General features: G+C 34.3%; 1 protein-coding gene across 1 annotated transcript in view; it reads left to right on the top strand.

Moving 5' to 3' along the window:
* The window catches only part of LOC118186253 (sucrase-isomaltase, intestinal-like), a 38,030-nt gene extending 26,205 nt beyond the window's left edge, over nucleotides 1-11,825 (top strand). Inside the window, exon 2 of the mRNA XM_085810766.1 lies at nucleotides 8,284-11,825. Within this exon, the coding sequence (XP_085666892.1) occupies nucleotides 8,284-10,870 (2,587 nt within the window). The 3' untranslated portion in view covers nucleotides 10,871-11,825. The remainder of the gene's footprint in view (nucleotides 1-8,283) is intronic.
* The last annotated feature ends 8,134 nt before the right edge of the window (nucleotides 11,826-19,959 follow it).

The following is a 19,959-nucleotide window of genomic DNA, read 5'->3' on the forward strand; positions in this document are numbered from 1 at the left end:
ACAAATGACTGATTTCTCCAAAAAGGTGTAGTTTTACAGTTATGCTTATGCAATTACATAATACATTACAGTATTAAAACAGTACATATGTATTAATTTTTCTGTGTATCCTTGACGCCTCTCGTAAATACAAAGCACTTTTCTGATTTCATTAACAAAATGCATTTTAGGTTAGTTTTGAGTGATATACTAAAATATTAAGCGTTAGTTAAACATTTCCTGCTGTTTATTTTACGTTTTATTGTACATAAAACGATTTTTCAAAGTTGGAATGACTGTTTTCTCTTTTGCAATACCCGTTTTTAGCTTTTTTCGGATTATCCGCGATTTTTGTTATCCGCGGCGGCCGCGCCATCCAATTCCGCGGATAATCGGGAGTGTACTGTATTGTCTTCTTTTTAACAACTTAATATCAAGATTATTAGAAATTTAAACTTTATAAATTATAACAAAACTGTACAGTGTATTTACCCAGCTGTTAAATACACTAAATTTCCTGTTAGCAGTGATCTAATCATAGCACATGTTACATATAAGCATATTTCTGTGGGCATCCGAAATATATAGAAATACCAAAACATTATGCCTTCAAGGAGCCAAGTGGTAAAATTACTGAGCAAGCTCCAGCAAACGAGCTGGCTCTATGGGTGCTTTTAATGATTTTTCCCTTATATAACGCAGATATAAGCCAGTTCCCTTAGAAAATCCTCCATAAAAGCATCTTCCCCTTACAAAAACAGGCCTCTCATGCTTTGCCATAACCAAGTAATTCTATGCAAAATATTGATGAGAAGCACACTAGTCATTCTGCAGATACTTACAGAATACGCTTTCAGTTTGAAAGCAACTTTACAGAACAGTTATTGTTTCTGTACCAATACACCGATTTCTAGTATCTCCATCCCACCCTTGCATTTTTTTGGAGTGTTTTATTGCTACTTTGTGTGTTTATTATATTGTGATTTTTACTATTGTGATTTTTAAACCAGTTATTTTATACTAATTCAGAAGTCAAACAACAAAAATCAGCGTTATAATTACAAAATTTTCACAGGACTAGTTTCGATGTTTTACCGAACCACCATCTTCAGCTGCAAAACCGCAAATGAACAAGATAGGAAATAATGATTAGATAAGATAAGAAAGCCTGGACAAGAATAAGCAAGTGGCGCCATCTGTTGGTGAATCCAAAACTAAAACATAATTTCTTTAAAGGCCGAAGGCAAATTTGGATTGGAATTAGGATCGTTAACTAGAACAGAAAGATTTTTATGAATGTGAAATGCCTCTAGAAAATCCAGTTCTCCAATGGAAGATGTTTTTTGAATAATTTTCGCAGCAGAAAAACTGAAAGTGTGGTTTTGGGACCAACAATGTTGAGCAACAGAAGACTTCTGTGTTTCCTTTTTTCTAACATATGCCTCATGTCCTTTGACGCTAAATTTTAAGGCTCTCTTAGTTTGGCCAATGTAAATTAAACCACACTGGCAAGGAATCCTATAAATACCCCAGGAATTCATATCCGGAATGGGATCCTTGAGTATGGAACTCGGAATTTTATTGATGGGAGAATAAACAACCCGAAAGTTAAATTTCTGCAAAATATGTGCAACTTTATAGCTAATTGATGGAAAGAAGGGAATGACAACAGAATTTTTATAATCTCCTAAAACAAGAGTGTGCCTTTTAGTGTGTTGAGATGAGAATTTTTTAACTGCTTGATTAATAATGTTGGGTGGAAAGCCCCTGTCAATAGCTATTGCTTTTAAATAATTTAGTTCTTCATCAAGGGCTAGTTTGGAGGAGCAAACTTGAAGAGCACGGAAAACATAGGAATAAAATGAAGCTAACTTTTGTTTAGTCGGATGACATGATTTAAAGTGTGGTGGAAGGCAAACCAATGAAGGTTTACGGTAAACCGTAGTACTGAAGTTGGATGTGTTACATGTGACCAGAATGTCGAGAAACGGAAGAGAATTGCAAGTCTCAAGTTCAAAAGTGAACTGAATAGCAGGATCAATAGAATTCATTGTTGAAAGAACTTTATTTAAACCATCTTTATTACCTTCAAACAGAGTAAAAGTATCGTCTACGTACCGGAACCATGCCGGGAAGTTTAAAGTTTCAAACAATTTTGATTCATAATAATGCATGTAGATATCAGCCAGGATGGGACTGAGGGGGCTTCCCATGGTAATCCCTCAGTTTGCTTGTAATATTTATTTTGGAAAACAACATGTGTTTGTTTCAAACAGAGTTGAGTGAAAGAAATTAGTTCATCAATTTCGATGCAAGAGAAATGAAATTAGCGAAGTCTGGTTTCTAGACATCTTAATGCACCCTCCACTGGGACATTGGTGAATAATGATTTTACATCAAAAGAAACCATTAGTAAATTACTAGGAGAAATGTTTTTAACCTTTTTTATAAACTCTATTGAATTTTTTATGGTGTAAATGTTATTGTCTAATAGAGCTGAAAATCTAGAAACTAAATATTTAGCTAATGGATACGAGGCAGTACCTAAATTTGATACAATAGGGCAGAAAGGAATAACACTTTTATGAATTTTGGAAAGAGCATATAATCTGGCACAATTCATAATAGATGGGATAAGCGAATGTTTTAAGTTTCTTGAAATGATTTGTGAAGATTTTATCGCAGTTTTTATTTTTGACAAAATATTTAGCTGCTCGTATCCATTAGCTAAATATTTAGTTTCTAGATTTTCAATTAGACAGATTATCTAGATTAGACAATAACATTTACACCATAAAAAATTCAATAGAGTTTGTAAAAAAAGTTAAAAACATTTCTCCTAGTAATTTACTCATGGTTTCTTTTGATGTAAACTCATTATTCACCAATGTCCCAGTGGAGGGTGCATTAAGATGTCTAGAAACCAGACTTCGCGAATTTCATTTCTCTTGCATCGAAATTGATGAGCTAATTTCTCTCACTCAACTCTGTTTGAAACAAACACATTTTGTTTTCCAAAATAAATATTACAAGCAAACTGAGGGATTAGCCATGGGAAGCCCCCTCAGTCCCACCCTGGCTGATATCTACATGCATTATTATGAATCAAAATTGTTTGAAACTTTAAACTTCCCGGCATGGTTCCGGTACGTAGACGATACTTTTACTCTGTTTGAAGGTAATAAAGATGGTTTAAATAAAGTTCTTTCAACAATGAATTCTATTGATCCTGCTATTCAGTTCACTTTTGAACTTGAGACTTGCAATTCTCTTCCGTTTCTCGACATTCTGGTCACACGTAACACATCCAACTTCAGTACTACGGTTTACCGTAAACCTTCATCGGTTTGCCTTCCACCACACTTTAAATCATGTCATCCGACTAAACAAAAGTTAGCTTCATTTTATTCCTAGGTTTTCCGTGCTCTTCAAGTTTGCTCCTCCAAACTAGCCATTGATGAAGAACTAAATTATTTAAAAGCAATAGCTATTGACAGGGGCTTTCCACCCAACATTATTAATCACGCAGTTAAAAAATTCTCATCTCAACACACTAAAAGGCACACTCTTGTTTTAGGAGATTATAAAAATTCTGTTGTCATTCCCTTCTTTCCATCAATTAGCTATAAAGTTGCACATATTTTGCAGAAATTTAACTTTCGGGTTGTTTATTCTCCCATCAATAAAATTCCGAGTTCCATACTCAAGGACCCCATTCCGGATATGAATTCCTGGGGTATTTATAGGATTCCTTGCCAGTGTGGTTTAATTTACATTGGCCAAACTAAGAGAGCCTTAAAATTTCGCGTCAAGGAACATGAGACATATGTTAGAAAAAAGGAAACACAGAAGTCTTCTGTTGCTCAACATTGTTGGTCCCAAAACCACACTTTCAGTTTTTCTGCTGCCAAAATTATTCAAAAAACATCTTCCATTGGAGAACTGGATTTTCTAGAGGCATTTCACATTCATAAAAATCTTTCTGTTCTAGTTAACGATCCTAATTCCAATCCAAATTTGCCTTCGGCCTTTAAAGAAATTATGTTTTAGTTTTGGATTCACCAACAGATGGCGCCACTTGCTTATTCTTGTCCAGGCTTTCTTATCTTATCTAATCATTATTTCCTATCTTGCTCATTTGCGGTTTTGCAGCTGAAGATGGTGGTTCGGTAAAACCATCGAAACTAGTCCTGTGAAAATTTTGTAAATATAACGCTGATTTTTGTTGTTTGACTTCTGAATTAGTATTTATTCGGCGTGTTATTGTGTCTCAGTTATTTGTAAAGAAAGTATATATATATATATACACTCTTAGACAAAAAAAACAAAAAAAATACGACTCACCACGACGCACAGAGTAGATATAAAGCAAATTGGACACAAATTGATATGCATACCGGTTTCGACGGAAAATGCAAAATTTTACATTTTGCCTGCCAATGAACGAACGGTTCTCGCTACAGCGCATCTGATCTGCGCAACTGGCAGGCTACTTAAGAGGAGAAATTACGATTCCAGGTCATAAATTCTTTACGAATTTCTTTCCGTGTACTCTGGTAGACAGTAACTATGCCTCGCATACATGTGCGCGAACGATATGCGCAGATGTCAGAATTTGAGAGAGGTCTTGTAGTTGAACTCAAAGAAGCCGGTTGGTCTTATCGGCGAAGAGCTCAACATTTGAGCAGCAGCGATGCCACTATTTGACGATGTTGGCAGGAATGCGTGAACCATGGCCGCACACAGCGTCAAGAAGGAAGCGGTAGGCCTAGAGAAACGAGAGAACGTGAAGACCGAGCAATCATCAGAGCGGCACTCACAGCCCCAGGTGCATCATTATCATCGATTGTACGGGCAACTAGTGCTTCAGTGACCGCAAGGACCATTCATAGACGGCTCACAGAAAGGGCGCTGAGGTCACAGCGCCCCCTTGCGCCGACTACCGTTGAACTCTGCACAACGTCAACCCCGTATGTAGTGGTGTCGAGCTGATTCGCACTGGAATGTCACTGACTGGAGTAGAATAGTTTTCAGTGATGAGTCCTGGTTTGAACTGAGCCCCAATTACCAGCGAAGGTGAGTCTGGAGACGCCCCGGACAGCGGTGTGATACCAATCTGACTGTCTTCCGTCAGACAGGCCGACAACCAGGAGTGATGGTCTGGGGTGCCATTTCATTTCATAGTAGGGCCCCCTTTGGTTGTCATCCGTCGCAACCTTACAGCACAGCGGTACTTCGACGCATTGTCTTACCCTTCATGTCACGCCACCCTGAGCTTACATTTCAGCAAGATAATGCCTGCCCCCACACTGCACATGTTTCTACTGCTTGCCATAGTGTTTGCCGAACATTACCTTGGCCAGCAAGGTCGCCGGATCTCTCTCCTATTGAGCACGTTTGGAGCATTATGGGCAGGGCCCTCCAACCAGCTCGGGATGTTGACGATCTAACACGCCAGTTGGACAGAATTTGGCACGATATCCCTCAGGAGGACATCCGCCACCTCTATCAATCGATGCCAAGCCGAATAACTGCTTGCATAAGGGCCAGATGTGGACAAACGCTTACTGACATTTTCACTTTGTGAAGCTCTGTCGCTTCAATAAATCATCAAATTTTTCTCAAACTGTAATCATTTGTTTTTCTGTACATGTACATCACTTCTACCGATTTTCGTCCCATTCGGATAACTCATTCTCGGTGCATCTTTTTTTTTTCCTAACAGTGTAAATGTGTGTTATTATGATAATTTAGTTCGTTGCAGATAATTTGATATTAGATCAGTGCTTGACTAGGCAAGACACCAATTGTGACGAGGTCACATTGAATTAATTATTTACTACGTTATGGCAATATTTAGATATTTGCATCAGATTCCATTGGTGATAGTTTCCTTTTTTCGCCAACTTATGTTGTAAGGTGAGGAACAGATTTCATCAGACAACTGTTGTAAGTGGAGGAAAGTATTGCGTCAGACAACTAGCGTCTTCACTTCTGTTTGCCTGGGTAGCTGAAAGTATTTTGCGATTGGTTGCCTTCTGACGCTGGATTTTTTTCATTGGCGGCAAAACTTAACTGTGTAACTTTACAAAAGGCGGTAATTTTTGTCCACCAGGAGGGAGGAGAAGGAGGAGATTGTGAAGGTGCGAGATGGAGATGCTGCATAGAGAAAGACGGTAAGAACGGGGTAAAATGCAAACTTTTTGGGAATTTATCGTGCAAGCTTTCTTGGTCTCCCAGTGTGTACGAAGGAAGAGAGTTTCTTTCTCTTTGATGCTGTAGCTGCAAAATTTAAGCTGATTTTTTTCCCCCGGGCTTGGCATTTTCGCCCGGCATTCCGATGAAGAGTACTTGCATGTGATTGAGCTGAAATATACCAAGTCTTCGAAGGGCTTCGTGGAAGAATTAATCTATCTTTTTTTTCTGAGTGAGAAAGCCTCATATCGCCATGTGACACAACGGATTCAAAAAAAAGGAATATCTCTTCAGCATTGTTAGTATTCAATGAAGCAAGAATTAAGTCTGTTTTCACGTGTTTGTCACTTTCTCGTCACGGCAGACTATAGACCTGAATCTTGTCCTGTGGTAAGTTGCCACTATATTCCTGTTTATCATAACATGTGACATATACTTTTGCCACCACAACCAACGAAATAAACTTTACCACACCAACTATTTTGTAATCGTAGATGTATTGAAATTATAAAATCACTGAAATATCATTTACATAGTGGATAGCTTTACAGAAGGTTGGAAAGAAATGAATGAATTTAAAGGCATCGGAATTGTGTCCAGCTGTCGCTATGAGCCTCTTCAAGCTGTCAGCTTCCTTGACGATAGCAGCAGAAACTCTGTAATCGATTTGTTATTCGACAACAGAAATTTTTTCTTCGATTTTTTGTTTGATAGCAAAAACTCTTTCTTCAGTTCCTCCAGGTTTTATTTTTAACCATGTATATTCTGCCTTCCACAGCCTCGAACTTGTTTTCTAATCTAACAGTAATTTATCTTTTCGTTTCTTCTTGTCCAACATCCAACTTTTCTTGAACTGATTTGACGGTACCTTCCATCTTTACTTAGCCCGCTTTCATCTCTTAAGTAACGGACTTGACGTCTTCTTTCATCTCTTCATGGAACTCAGCAAAGGCTGTCATCAGCTGTTTTACTTGTCCTATCATCGTTCTTGTTACCGGTATTCAAACCTTCTTCTGACACCAAAAATTGTTGCGTGCGTACAGGTTCGTAATGGATTGAATGCAGACAGAACCGATGGTAGCTTTATAGAACTTATTTTCATGAAAAAAAACTTTACAGTTTTGGAATTTTCCACAAAAGTACATGTACAGGTGTAACAGAGCACAATCAATAGTTATCACCTCAAAATACTAAAAACATTAAACACTATGCAATGCAAAGCGCATCTAAAGAGCGAAGGTCGCATAGACGTCGTTATTTCGTCTTTCGCAGGTTCTATTTTGGCTGTCAAAACATCGTATCACGACGTCTTTACGACGCCTAAATGTTCGCAAAATTCCAACTTTTTGCAACAGTTGTGAAAATGTCGTTATTATGTCCTTTGGGAGCTCGTTCACACCAAAAATTGCGCGGAGATCTGTCAATACTCCGAAGTCTACTCTGAGCTGAAAAACTCAGAATTGAAGCTCTCTTTGGTCTTACATAGTTTTACCTCTGCCGCCGAGAAATGTCTAGTACCTTTCTTTTCTCAACACTATATTTACCTAGTTCTTGCATTGGCTTGACCTAAAGTTAGTTAGAAGAGAAAGATTCGATATGAGCATAGCAGATAGTTTGTGAGGTTTTTGCCTTTTTAGTGAGATGAAAACGATCACATGTTTACTCAATTGGCCGCTGCTTGGCCTTAGTCATTTAAAATTCCACAGCGGCTGAAGACAGCAACAGATTACAAATAAAACTACAAATGACTTTTATCATTTTATAAATTTCTTAAAAGCTGATTTCTACACTTTATTTAATTAAATTAGTTTGAAAATGATGAAAAATATTTTGAATCATGCTATAGATTATCAATATTCATTCACTATAAAAGTTAAATAAAACTAAACCTGCGTTAATAAAGACAGCTTTGTGTTTGAAGATGACTAAATAATACAGAACATTTAATCAAAATCAATTTATTTTATGGCTGAATTTCACTCTATTATAAAGTTAACTGACTTCTCTTATGTCTTTCATATCGTTCCTTGCTTAATAGCTTCATTTTAATTATTTATTCATTATATAACTAAACATAACTCTTAATTACTTCTTTTGTATCTTTGTTAGAATTGACTGTTTCCCTGGAACCTTTTCTTACTCCAAGACTAAAGAAAACTGCGAAGCTGCTGGATGTTGTTGGGATAATTCTCAATCCTATTGCTATCATTCTCATCCTACAGCTTACGTTTACAAATTAATCTCAAGAAATATGTCAGAAGAAGGTACTATGGATATTTTACTGTTATCTGCTTTTAACAAGACCGTGATGGGTGAAGCAGTTTCTGAAACTGAAAGAATTCGAATAGCATACTTGTCCTCACATCACTTGGAGATAATCCTAGGAAGCAATTCTAAATTTAATTCTCTTGATTATTTGAATTTCAACCATCACGTAAGAAAAGAAAATGTTAGCTACGAAATAACAATCAATGACAAACCTTATTTTCACTTCAAAGTTTACAGAAAAAATTCCAGAAATGTCCCTATTTTTAATACTTTTCATGGACCTCTTATTATAAGTGAAGGCTTGACAGAAGTAACTTCGTTATTACCCTCATTTAATTTATATGGAATCGGCCAGTATCCAAAAAATTCTTTCCAGCATAATTTGAAATCAACGAAACGTGTCCTGCTCTTCGCTAGAGAAGAATTCGAAAATGAAAGCGAGCCTCGTGATTACTTTACTTCAGGTGTCCATCCGTTCTATTTAGTTGTAGAGTCAGATGCAAGAAGTCATGGTGTGCTGCTCTTAAGCACTTCTCCGATAAGCATCACAACTAGTGGAGCCCCAGCGATTACATTTCGAACTACTGAATCTTTTCTTCGTTTTCATATTTTCTTAGGACCAACGCCAAAAGATGTTATTCGACAGTTAACCGAGTACGTTGGAAAACCGTCTATGCCTCCGTTATGGTCTCTTGGCTATCATTCTTGTAGAGAAACCGACAGCTTGAACGATGTTGTATCGTACTTGAATTTCACAATAAACGAAAATATACCCCATGAATCTGACTGTGGTAGTTCTCAATTGTTGGAATCTGCATTCACTGCTAATAGCAAAATTTCACACGATTTTCTATCACTTTATAAGTTTCTTAAGTCAACTAACAGAAAATTTGTTCTCTTTCAGGATTCTCAAGTGAACTTTAATGAAGACAATTGCTCAACTCAGCTTTCAGACCGTATATATGTAATGTCTAATATATCTAGGAAATTAATAACTGGTTTTCTACCAAATGGGCTTGAAGTAACATATCCAGATTTCTTCAGTGATCAAATTATTTCTTGGCTACAGAAAAATTTCAAAAAGCTTTCGAAAATGTTCAAATTTGATGGTTTATTTTTTCAACGAAATACACCGGTAAACTTCAGTTCTTCCAAAGAAACAACTTGCTCTGACAATAATGACATGAATGGGTCTTCTAACTTATTATGGAATAATTTATCTATTGGAACACTAAGCATGGCCGCAGTACATAGCAACAATATACCTCATTTATTTCTCCACAATATTTATGGTTATAAGAGCACACTTCAAGTACAATCTTCACTTGATAACATCTCACACTTTGTAAGACGGAGAAAGTTCTTATCAAGCGCATCTACGTTCATCGGTAGTGGCACTTATTCTAGCTCCTGGGGTGGATTAGTTTCAGGTTCATGGAAAAGTCTTAAGCAATCAGTCATACAGATGCTCGATTTCAGCTTGTTTGGTATGCCTCTGACTGGGATACCAGTTTGTGGGACAAGTGGCGTTATCGATACAGAACTGTGCTCTCGTTGGCTTCAATATGCTGCCTTCCAGCCCCTCTTACTAACTCACAGAATGGACGGAAATGAATTATTTCTTCATAATCCCAGATTAGCTTCAGTTGCTCGAAATATGATAGGTTTGCGATATTCTTTGATACCTTACCTTTACACTTTATTCTATTACTCCGCCAAATACGGAGACACTGTTGTGAGACCATTGTTCTTTGAATTTCCAAACGTTACCCAAACATATGTTATTGATGAACAATTTCTTTGGGGTCCTGCGCTTTTAGTATCTCCAATTCTACAACCCTCTGCTTCAGAGATTCGAGTTTTCTTCCCACCAGGTTGCTGGTATGACATGTACACTGGGAAAATGATACAATCAAAATCAGGTCATTATCAAAGCATAATGGTTTTTGACCAAATACCATTACATATCAGGGGAGGTCAAATAATTCCAAGCCAGTCGTCTGATTTAACCACAGAATCAACCCGGATGAAAAATTATATCTTCACAGCAGCCTTTGATTGTTACAACTTCAACAATGAAAACATTAATGACTATGTAAAAACTTGGGCTTATGGTGAATTATATATCGATGATGGAATTTCAGAAGATTCCATTAGAAATGAGAGTTATTTATTAGTTGCAGTTGTGATAAAGGGAAAAAATATAACAATTGATCCCAAAATAGATGGACTCAAAATTTTACATGATATACGTATGGGATCTACGATTCTCAACACTTTCTATTTATTTGGCATTTTCGAGAAACCTTCAAATTTTTTTATTGACTTCTTTTGGTGCGACCATACTTACAGCAGCGAATTGCGAGCCGTTATTCTCAAAGATATTAATCTCGATTTACATGTGCCTCATTTTATTTACTGGGACTAAATCACATTAAAAAATTCGCATATTTTAGGGATAAGACATTAAAAGACATATTTTAGAGATAAAATATTTAAAGACATATTTTAGGAATGAGACGGAGATAGTCAAAGAAAATATCGCAATCGGTCAGATTTTTTTTTCCGCAGTAGGAGGCAATGAATATCATACCTGAACTATCAATATTTAGAACTCTATTTTATTTCTATTGTATTTATACTGTATTTTTACTGTACTTTTATTTCGCTACTAGAAAGCACTCAAGTCATTTTAGGCTCTTTAAAAAGAAACTCTCGCGTACACAATTCCAATAAACTGCACTTAAAAAGTTAGCATTTAATCCTTTTATCGCTGTCATTAGAAAAATTAACTGAATAAGAAACAATAATTAAATATGGAGAAAATATACCTAGTGTAATAAAAAAAATATGAGCCTAGTAAATAAAAAGAATATACGCATGTAAAGTCCTAGTGCTTTCTAATCTTATCTGGTTCATTAACTTACTAAGTGTGCAAAATGGCATTGCTGTTGTTAGCGATTAATCGTCCATACACAGCTGAGAAAAACACAAAAACTAGTGAAACCCATGCAAAGGATTTGTTAAATTCTAATTCTTGTAAAGTAGTGTAAAACTGAATTGTAACTCCGTAATTTCTTTAATGCTGGTAGAAATACGAATGCAAGTTACAAGCAGAAATAGAAGCTAATTTCTTTAATTTTTTCCTATTTTAATGTATATTGTTTGTTATTATAAATATTTTTTATTAAACTGCTGTTTAATTATTTAATTATTTGGATAAAAGACGTACTTTTTTATACTAAAGGAAGTTCTTACAAATTTGCTGTGACCATTAGTAAATTAAGTAACTATGAACACTACAACAGCTGATCTCCATTTGTAAAATAAGTCCACCAATAAGGCAAAGTTAAATTAGGAAAAATTGTCCCTTACTTACCAAGCATTGCACTTCTCAATTCCTCTATATCTACTTCGACGCATACTTCGTGTTAAATACTAGATACGCTTGTACGCTTCTCGACAAGCTGAGTTGGAAAGAAATACAAAAGCAGAATATAAAACAAAGCCTGCTCAATTAGAGCTTTATACATGTATTCAAAGAATTAAGCATTACTTCTCTTAGAGAGTGGAATTTATTTTACATTAGTTTTAAAGACACGTAAGACTTGTAACTAATGAAGCGTTACTTCATTAGTTTCAAAGACAAGTTTCGTAAAGGGTTTGTTGAGGAGTAGAATGGATCCAGCCGACTCAGAATCGGATCGTAATGCAGGGTAAAAAATGTTTTCCTGATGCGGCTGATAGCGTTGGTCCGAACGTTCTTGGATGGTGGAATCATTTAACAAATTTGATGCAAAGGTGAATGGATGATTTTACCAATACAGATTTAGCAGTTAAACATCTGATATAAAGAATCTCTTAGACATTACATTTTGTCGAACAGTGGATCGGACGTGATGAACCAGGAGCTTGGACTGCTCGATCCCCGGATCTACTATGCTTTGATTACTTCTGGGTGCATACCCGTGCTGATGGCGTCAAGGCATTGGTTGCAGTTGCCAGGGAAGCACGTGACACACTACAGCATGTCATTTCTCAACCATATTACTATATAATTCCTACCTCTTCCACAAGTTTGAAAACCTGGTGCTGAGACACCTTATATCGTGAGAGAGCAACTTGAATTTCTCTATCTTTAGTAAATTTGTGTTACTTCTGCACCAACCAGTAAGCCCTCAGTTTTCTATGAAATCGAATAATGATTTAAATTAAAACGATCAACTAATGTCCCTATGTCTGTCCAACGATAAGCATTTGTTTTTAATCCAAAATGATTGTGTCAAATAATGTTTCCTATATGGTAACCCTCTCGCTATGTAATTTTTTTATCAAAAAGGTTAAAAAATTGCATATTTTTTTATTACATATTTCAAATCTACATATATTTTAGAATTAAAAAATACAAAAAGTTTTTGTAAAAGAGTTTTTCTTTTTTTTTTTTTTTTTTTTTTTTTTTTTTTCAATCTAGAATTAGATCATAAAAAAGGTAGTTGGAAAACTGAAAATGAAGAATAATCGTATAAAAGCAAAATTCTGAAAATTAATCTTGTTTAAATTATGATTTATTTTATGAAATACAGAGGTAAATCGTATGTACCAATGAAAATATGTAAAATACTTACAAAATATTTATTAGAAATAAAGTTTAGTATGATAAACTTCGAAAACAAGGCTCGAGACAAAGTCCTACCTCGCATTCTTTCACCAAATTCGCGTTCCTTTGCAAATTTTTTTGCTAATTTCAATTTTGTATTGCAACAAACAACAAGCTATCCACGATGCTCTTTCTTGATGGGACTAGGAGGTATATGCTAGCAAAATGTCGGGCAATTAGTCTCTTGGGATTGAGAGTTGAACTACAACGGACAGGGTAAGCAATGTTATTTCCTTCTGAGTGCTTAGTTCAATTATTTGCAAACGGAACTCAAGAAGTATTATATGTATCATTTTTATAAAGGATATAAGCATTCCACAGGCATTCCACAAGAAAAGGAAATGAAGCAAGAGCTGGTGGAATATTTTGCATATCAATTTTGCATCACTCTCTAATGTTTTGAATAGAAAATGATTCCTCAGATTTATTATTAATCCACAGAGGAATCCTAGAATCTCTCATCATTTTCGCTGTAACTATCTTCAAGATACTTTAAATCAGTGTCAGAACCGCTATTAGTGTCCGAAATATTGTCGGGAATGTAGGTTATATCACTTGCGTCAGACATCTTTGAAATTTGATAAGAGTACGCAAAATGCTGCAAAACATGCTTGTATATTTCTCAGAAATATGGACAACTAGCGCCATCTGTTAACTCAGACCTGAACAAACAACCAATCATCACAGAAAAGTTGAAATGAAACCATTAACTGGAAAAGAGTGGGCTTGCACAGTTCAAAAGACAGAAAAAATACATCTCTGCGGAAATTGCGGGTTGCACAAATTTTGCTACTTCTCCGTCGCCCTTGGAAATCGTGGGATACGCAGCGAGAGGGTTAATACCGATGTTAATTCTTGTCGAGAGCACAAAGGGAACTAAACATTTTTGGCTGCTTGTTTTTGATTAACTTGTTCAAAGCACGAAAAGAACAATTTTTTTCTAATTTTTCAATGCTTTCTTCCAAATCATTTTTTATAACTCTCGTTTTCGAAAACACTACTTGTAAATGTAAACATTGATCAGCTGTAGTGATTTAAAACCGAAATGTCAATTTATTTTCATTTTCTTACGCACATATTCAAATTTTCAAAAATTAACATTTTTTATGTTTGTAATATTTTTGTAATATCAGCCTGTGTCGAGGTTACAGTCATGTTTTTAATTCAGAAAGTTAAAAAAAAAGAAGAAGAATCAGAACATTTGAAATAAAATAGTTCATTGCTTTTTTTCCCGATTTTCTCCTTTTCCTAAATGAGAAATTATGTTATGGAATTACAGTTTTTGATATACGCCGGCTACAGCTTCACATCTACAGCCCCCATACTTTTTTTTCCCTTCGTCCTTTTTTTAAGCCATTTTGTGGTCTTCGGCTTTTTGAATTATATTAACCAAGCTACTGATGCCATTGCTAATGTTGCTCCAAATGAGCATAGTATAATAACTCAAATAACAATAAGCAAGCAATGACAAAATTAGGCAACTCATGCCTTAAATCTCATTCACCTCATAATATCTTAGCACTCACAGAATGCAAATCATGAAGTTAGATCATAATAATAAGGCTTATAGCAACCTATGGACTGTATCACTGAAATTTTAACATTCGGCAATTTTAAATATATAAAAATAACATTTTACCTTTTTTCCAGAATAAAAGTTTTAAAACTATAGGATTTCATTTTGAATTGCTTTACCAATCGTTATCATTCACAGCTTCAAAACAGAATAATTAAATTAAACGCTTAATAATAATTTACAGTGTTTTCAGATGCTGAATCAGTATTTTCTTGTATTAGCAGTTAATATAAACTTTATTAATAAGCATGCCAGACGCTCTGTAAACGTTAGCATTGTGTCCACAACGCACGCATTTGCCTTTTCTGACATAACATACACGTCTTTTTTATTAAAAAACATTGTCTCTACATTTCGGCTTTCTTCAGTCACAAAGTAATAGTTAAAAATAGGATTTTTCATTTTTCGGCAAAGGAAGCCCAATAAAGATTTTTGTGAAATATATTCCATGAACAGATTCGCAATAACGTATAGGAGCTGCATGTGACGTGAATGAATGCTCTAACTATAATAAGAATTGTTGTTGAAAACTGTGGATTTCATATCTTTAACTAGAGTTGATTTTCAAATAGTTTAATTTTTTCTTGATTCCTCAATATACTGTTCACGAAGACAGCCTCTTAAATCAAAATTCAAGATGACTCAAGATATCAGGCAAATAATTTCCTGCTTGTAACAAAAAGATTTAGCAATATTTTCTTGAAACTTCACATTTTTAGCTTCACATCATTTTGTTACCGTGATCATATTCAGCTCTTGTGCTTTATAATTCTTTCGTCCTTTCATTCGGCTATTCCGCTAAATACTACTTTCAGCAGCTTTTGTAAATCTAATTTTTCTTATTATACGTGCAAGTAATTTCTTATTGATGTGAGCAAAAAGGGCATAAGGGCATTATTTTCAAATTCGTATTTTAATTGTTTAGATAATTAAATCAGGGCGAATCTTAGTCAGTATTTTATTAACCTTACAGTTATTCAAAAAATAAATTTTTACTATTTGCGCTCAATGATTATTGATTTCAAAAGACACTTTTTCCTTCTTCGGTATTTCAAAACAATGACTCGTGTTCTCTAATGCAGGGTTTCTTAAACTGTGGGTCGCCAAAAATTTTAACAGTTTTGATATTTCATTAAACTATTATAGTAATTTTATAATTACCAAATATTTTTACACAATGAATCTGAAAATGGATAAAGACAATACAGACAAAGAAAAAAACGAAAACTTTTCGACGCAATCTTTTTATAATAATATAAACTTTCGTTTTACTTGCTTTGCACGTGACGCTGTCATTTCGTCTGTTACTTATTTAAAATTTTCACATTGTTCTAAGAAATTAAAGTTAATGACCCAAAACCGCAATAGTATATTATAGTACAAGTGAAAAAAAATTGACAGTTTCACTCCCGCGTGTGTCGGATTTGCGTAATACTTATGGGGTCCCACAAAAATTTTGTAAATATTATGGGGTCCTAGGGGTCACGAAAAAATTTCAGTGATAAAAAGGGATCGCAACTGAAAAAGGTTTAAGAAACCCTACTCTAATGCATGGGACCTGAGAGATTCAGATTCGAATTTAAAAAATGATGATGATAGATAATTTCAAATTACAAGATTTTAGCTTATCCTCGCTGACTGATGACTTGTCAACTAGATGACATTTTCGTATGAAATATCTCGGCAATATCTGCAGCGGCTCTGGTTATTGTAATCTTCCTCTAGTTCTTAACTTTTGACTTTTATGATTTAGGTTACACTAGCAGTCGGCTTTAAGTTAATTTCATTCATTTATTCCTTGCCTCGTCATGGCATTTGTTCAGACCAGCGGTTTATGCAAATTTTACGCCAAGCGCTTAAGTTGTATGGTCTTGTTCTCTTTGCAATCATAAACTTACAATACACTAGAAAATGAAGTCTTAAGTACGACATAGTCAAAAGAACCTCATTTCCTCTAGATATAATCACAGGCAGCACCGATTCATGCTTACAAAAGCCAACACTTTTGGTTTAGCTCAACGTAACGATGTATAATACAAAACTAAGTATAATAAGTTTAGCCTTACGGCTCACAAGATAATTGAACGCGCAAGAAAGCTCTGAATCGCAAAGTAGGCGTAAGCACGCTTAATGGCTAGAAGCACTCAACGCCACAGAAATTTAATTGCTAGTGACTTGAGATAGCAACATGGTCTTCAAGCAGGAATAACACGCTCTAAAATCACCTTCTAAAATCTTCCCTTAGCTATTATTTCCTTCTGCTTCATTTAAATACACGCGCGCTAACTTATGAACATTTTAGCAAGAAAGTGTGGGTTGAAAACGAGAATCAAAGGAAAGTTGTTTTAAAATAAAAATTAATTATTAGATAAATTTAATGAATCCCCACAAGGTTATAACTAGAATGTAATCTTAGATGGTATCTCGGCAGAACAACTCTCCCTATTGCATTGCTGCATGCTGCAACAAGTCGCCTACTTACTTCACTGTCAGAACTGCTGATGTTCGTTAATTATTTCAAAGTTAGTTGGTTTTTACATCTGAATCAACGGTGTACTAACTTTGAATAGGTTCTAAAATTATAAGCCGTTCCATAAAAGTAACTTAATGCCAGTCGTTGTATCAGATAGTCGACAAGAAGTCGTATTACATATTTTGTTACTAATTTTAATTGTATTACCACAAATAGTATATAACGAAATTCTGTGCTAGAATTGACCATAAGTTTTATCTTAGGTTTCATAGTAAGCATAAACAGAAGAGATGATCGGCAACTATTAGCATTATTTTTTTAAGGTCAGCCATTAAGTTTGATAAAAAGCAATTTTAGTTGCTTAAACACTTTTAGAAGTTACAATATCTCTGCGGACTGCGCTAAATTAGAAACGAAAGTATAATCTCTCTTTCATTTGCTCTTTCTTTTTTCCTTGTCTTATACATGGATTATAACTGCATAGCTAGACCCTGTCTTAATATAAATAATGCTTGAGATTTAATGCAACTAATAACTTTCATTTTCAAGACTAAAATTTCATGAAGCAAGGATTAAGAACTCGCATAATACAATCATATTAAAGTTAGCTCAATTTAATAACTATTAAGTAGGGTATTTTACAGAGACTGACTTACATTAATAGTTATCTCAATTAAATGATTACGAAGCATGATATTTTAAAAGAGAGAATGTTACGAGAGGTAATTTGAGTGGTGTTTAAAGATGATACTCGTAATTTTCATCATTGAAATGTTAAGTACAACTCTTTCTATTTCTTTCTTTTTATCATTTTCCAGTAGTTGAGATTACTGTCAGAGCGTCAAAAATTCATACGCCTCGGGAGTACAGAATTCTTATTCATCCCTGCATCCTCTTCCTGAAACAGCATTCAAACGATTCGTGACACAATATCGAAATCTGCATGATATCTGCAGATAATCTGCGTAGTGCTGCCATCTATTGACTATTAGTCTAAGAATTTATGAAACATCTCTTTAATCAACTGTATTTGTAATTTCAGTGCGAATCATTCTAAAACTAAACAATTCCAAAACAGAATACGAATTTTTGTTGTAAATGCTCAACTATAGTGTATTTTATATTGGACTGCTAATTAAATTATTAATTTGGTAATTATGCAATTATCTTTGTTCGCTTTTCTGAATACATGTTATCATTTATACATACCAATCCTTTTAAAAAACTTTTTAGGCAGAATTTTTTTTTTTTTTTTTTTTTTTTTTTGTTCTTCAAGCGCTAATTTCTTGTATTTATTTTATTGTTTTCTAAATTTATGCTCACTTCATATCAGATCATTATTTTCTGTATATTCTTTCTGCTCATTTAAAAATCTTTGTTGCGCTTGACTTTCTCTACAGATTTGCCCGTTATTCATAATTAAGTAAAACGATTTCAGTTTTTCACTCTTCTATGATTTACTACTTGTGTTCTTTAGATTTCTAGGTACTCTCTCATTAATAATAAAGTCAAATAAATGTTTTCTTAATGCAAGAAATAACCAAATAATGTAATCCATAAAAAAGTACTTCTTGCCAACAGCTTGTGTACACAAATTGTCTTTGCCATATCTTAAGAAAAATTATTTCTTCATTTTTGTCCGCATATTTTAGTGCTTATTATATGTGCATCGTAGAAGTGTACAGTCGGACCCCAATATAATGAACCCGGCTTATAGTCCAATTTTCTATACACATATGTTTACTTCGTACTTTTATAGAGAACTTCTAAGACTATGAAAAGAGGACATAAGACATGTATGGATATCTTCGACTGAAACATTTTCTTTATTTATTTGTCATATTTTTTTCAAAATTTTTATAAATTTCAACGAAAACATTACTAATAGTTAAAATCATCTACGTTAGGACCGTATTCTATACATGACCAAAGAACCTAAAAGTATAAATGCCTACATCTGGACAAATGCTTCAGGCAAATGCCAGTGAAATCACCAGACACTTGGAGAGACTAAATAGAACGACGAACTTAATAACTGCGAGTGATAATAACTGCAATTAAATCTTAATACGATTTTTAAAACTATATTTATTATTCAATTCTTTTGATAGATGTGAAATGTTAATCAGTTTTTTTTTTTTATTTCTTCAGCATTCAGTTCTTACATGCTTTTGGAGGATATTACTGAATGAACTTTTGATTCCTTGAAGTTCTTTATCGTTGGGATTAACAGTGTGTATTTTAGTATTTTCTATATTCAATAAAATATCTATTTGATATAATTTATAGCGCATCTGATATATAATTTATATAGACATGTGCATCATTGATAAAAATTAATAAATGAAATTTCTAATATCTTGTATTTTAAATTGAGCTATGAAAATGGAATCATTTGCTGTCATCTAATAACTCATTTGTTCTTTTTTGAATGATATTTTTATAAACTAATTGTAATCAACAAATTAAATAATTTTAATTGTTCATGTGTTATACTAGTTTATTATGAATTTAAATTGTCAGAATTGCCTTATTAAAATAATTGCAAGGATTACAATACTTTTATTTCTTCACGAATAGCAATAAACTTTTGTTTATATATAGTGGCATAGCATTCTCTTTTTGACATTATTAAGTTATATTTTTGCATTTTTATTGATCATCCCTGAAAAATACTCTAAATATCCTACTGAGCAAAGGGAGTTTATCTTCCTTTTCTCCATTTAATATATGATCCACAAAAGTCTAATATTTTTGACTAGGTGCGAAGTGGCGAAGTTTTTTAGTGATTTTTCATGCTTCAAAACAAAG

The sequence above is a fragment of the Stegodyphus dumicola genome, chromosome 2, assembly GCF_044657685.1.
Source record: "Stegodyphus dumicola isolate Sdum_Otavi_A_Nest chromosome 2, ASM4465768v1".
NCBI lineage: Eukaryota > Metazoa > Arthropoda > Arachnida > Araneae > Eresidae > Stegodyphus > Stegodyphus dumicola.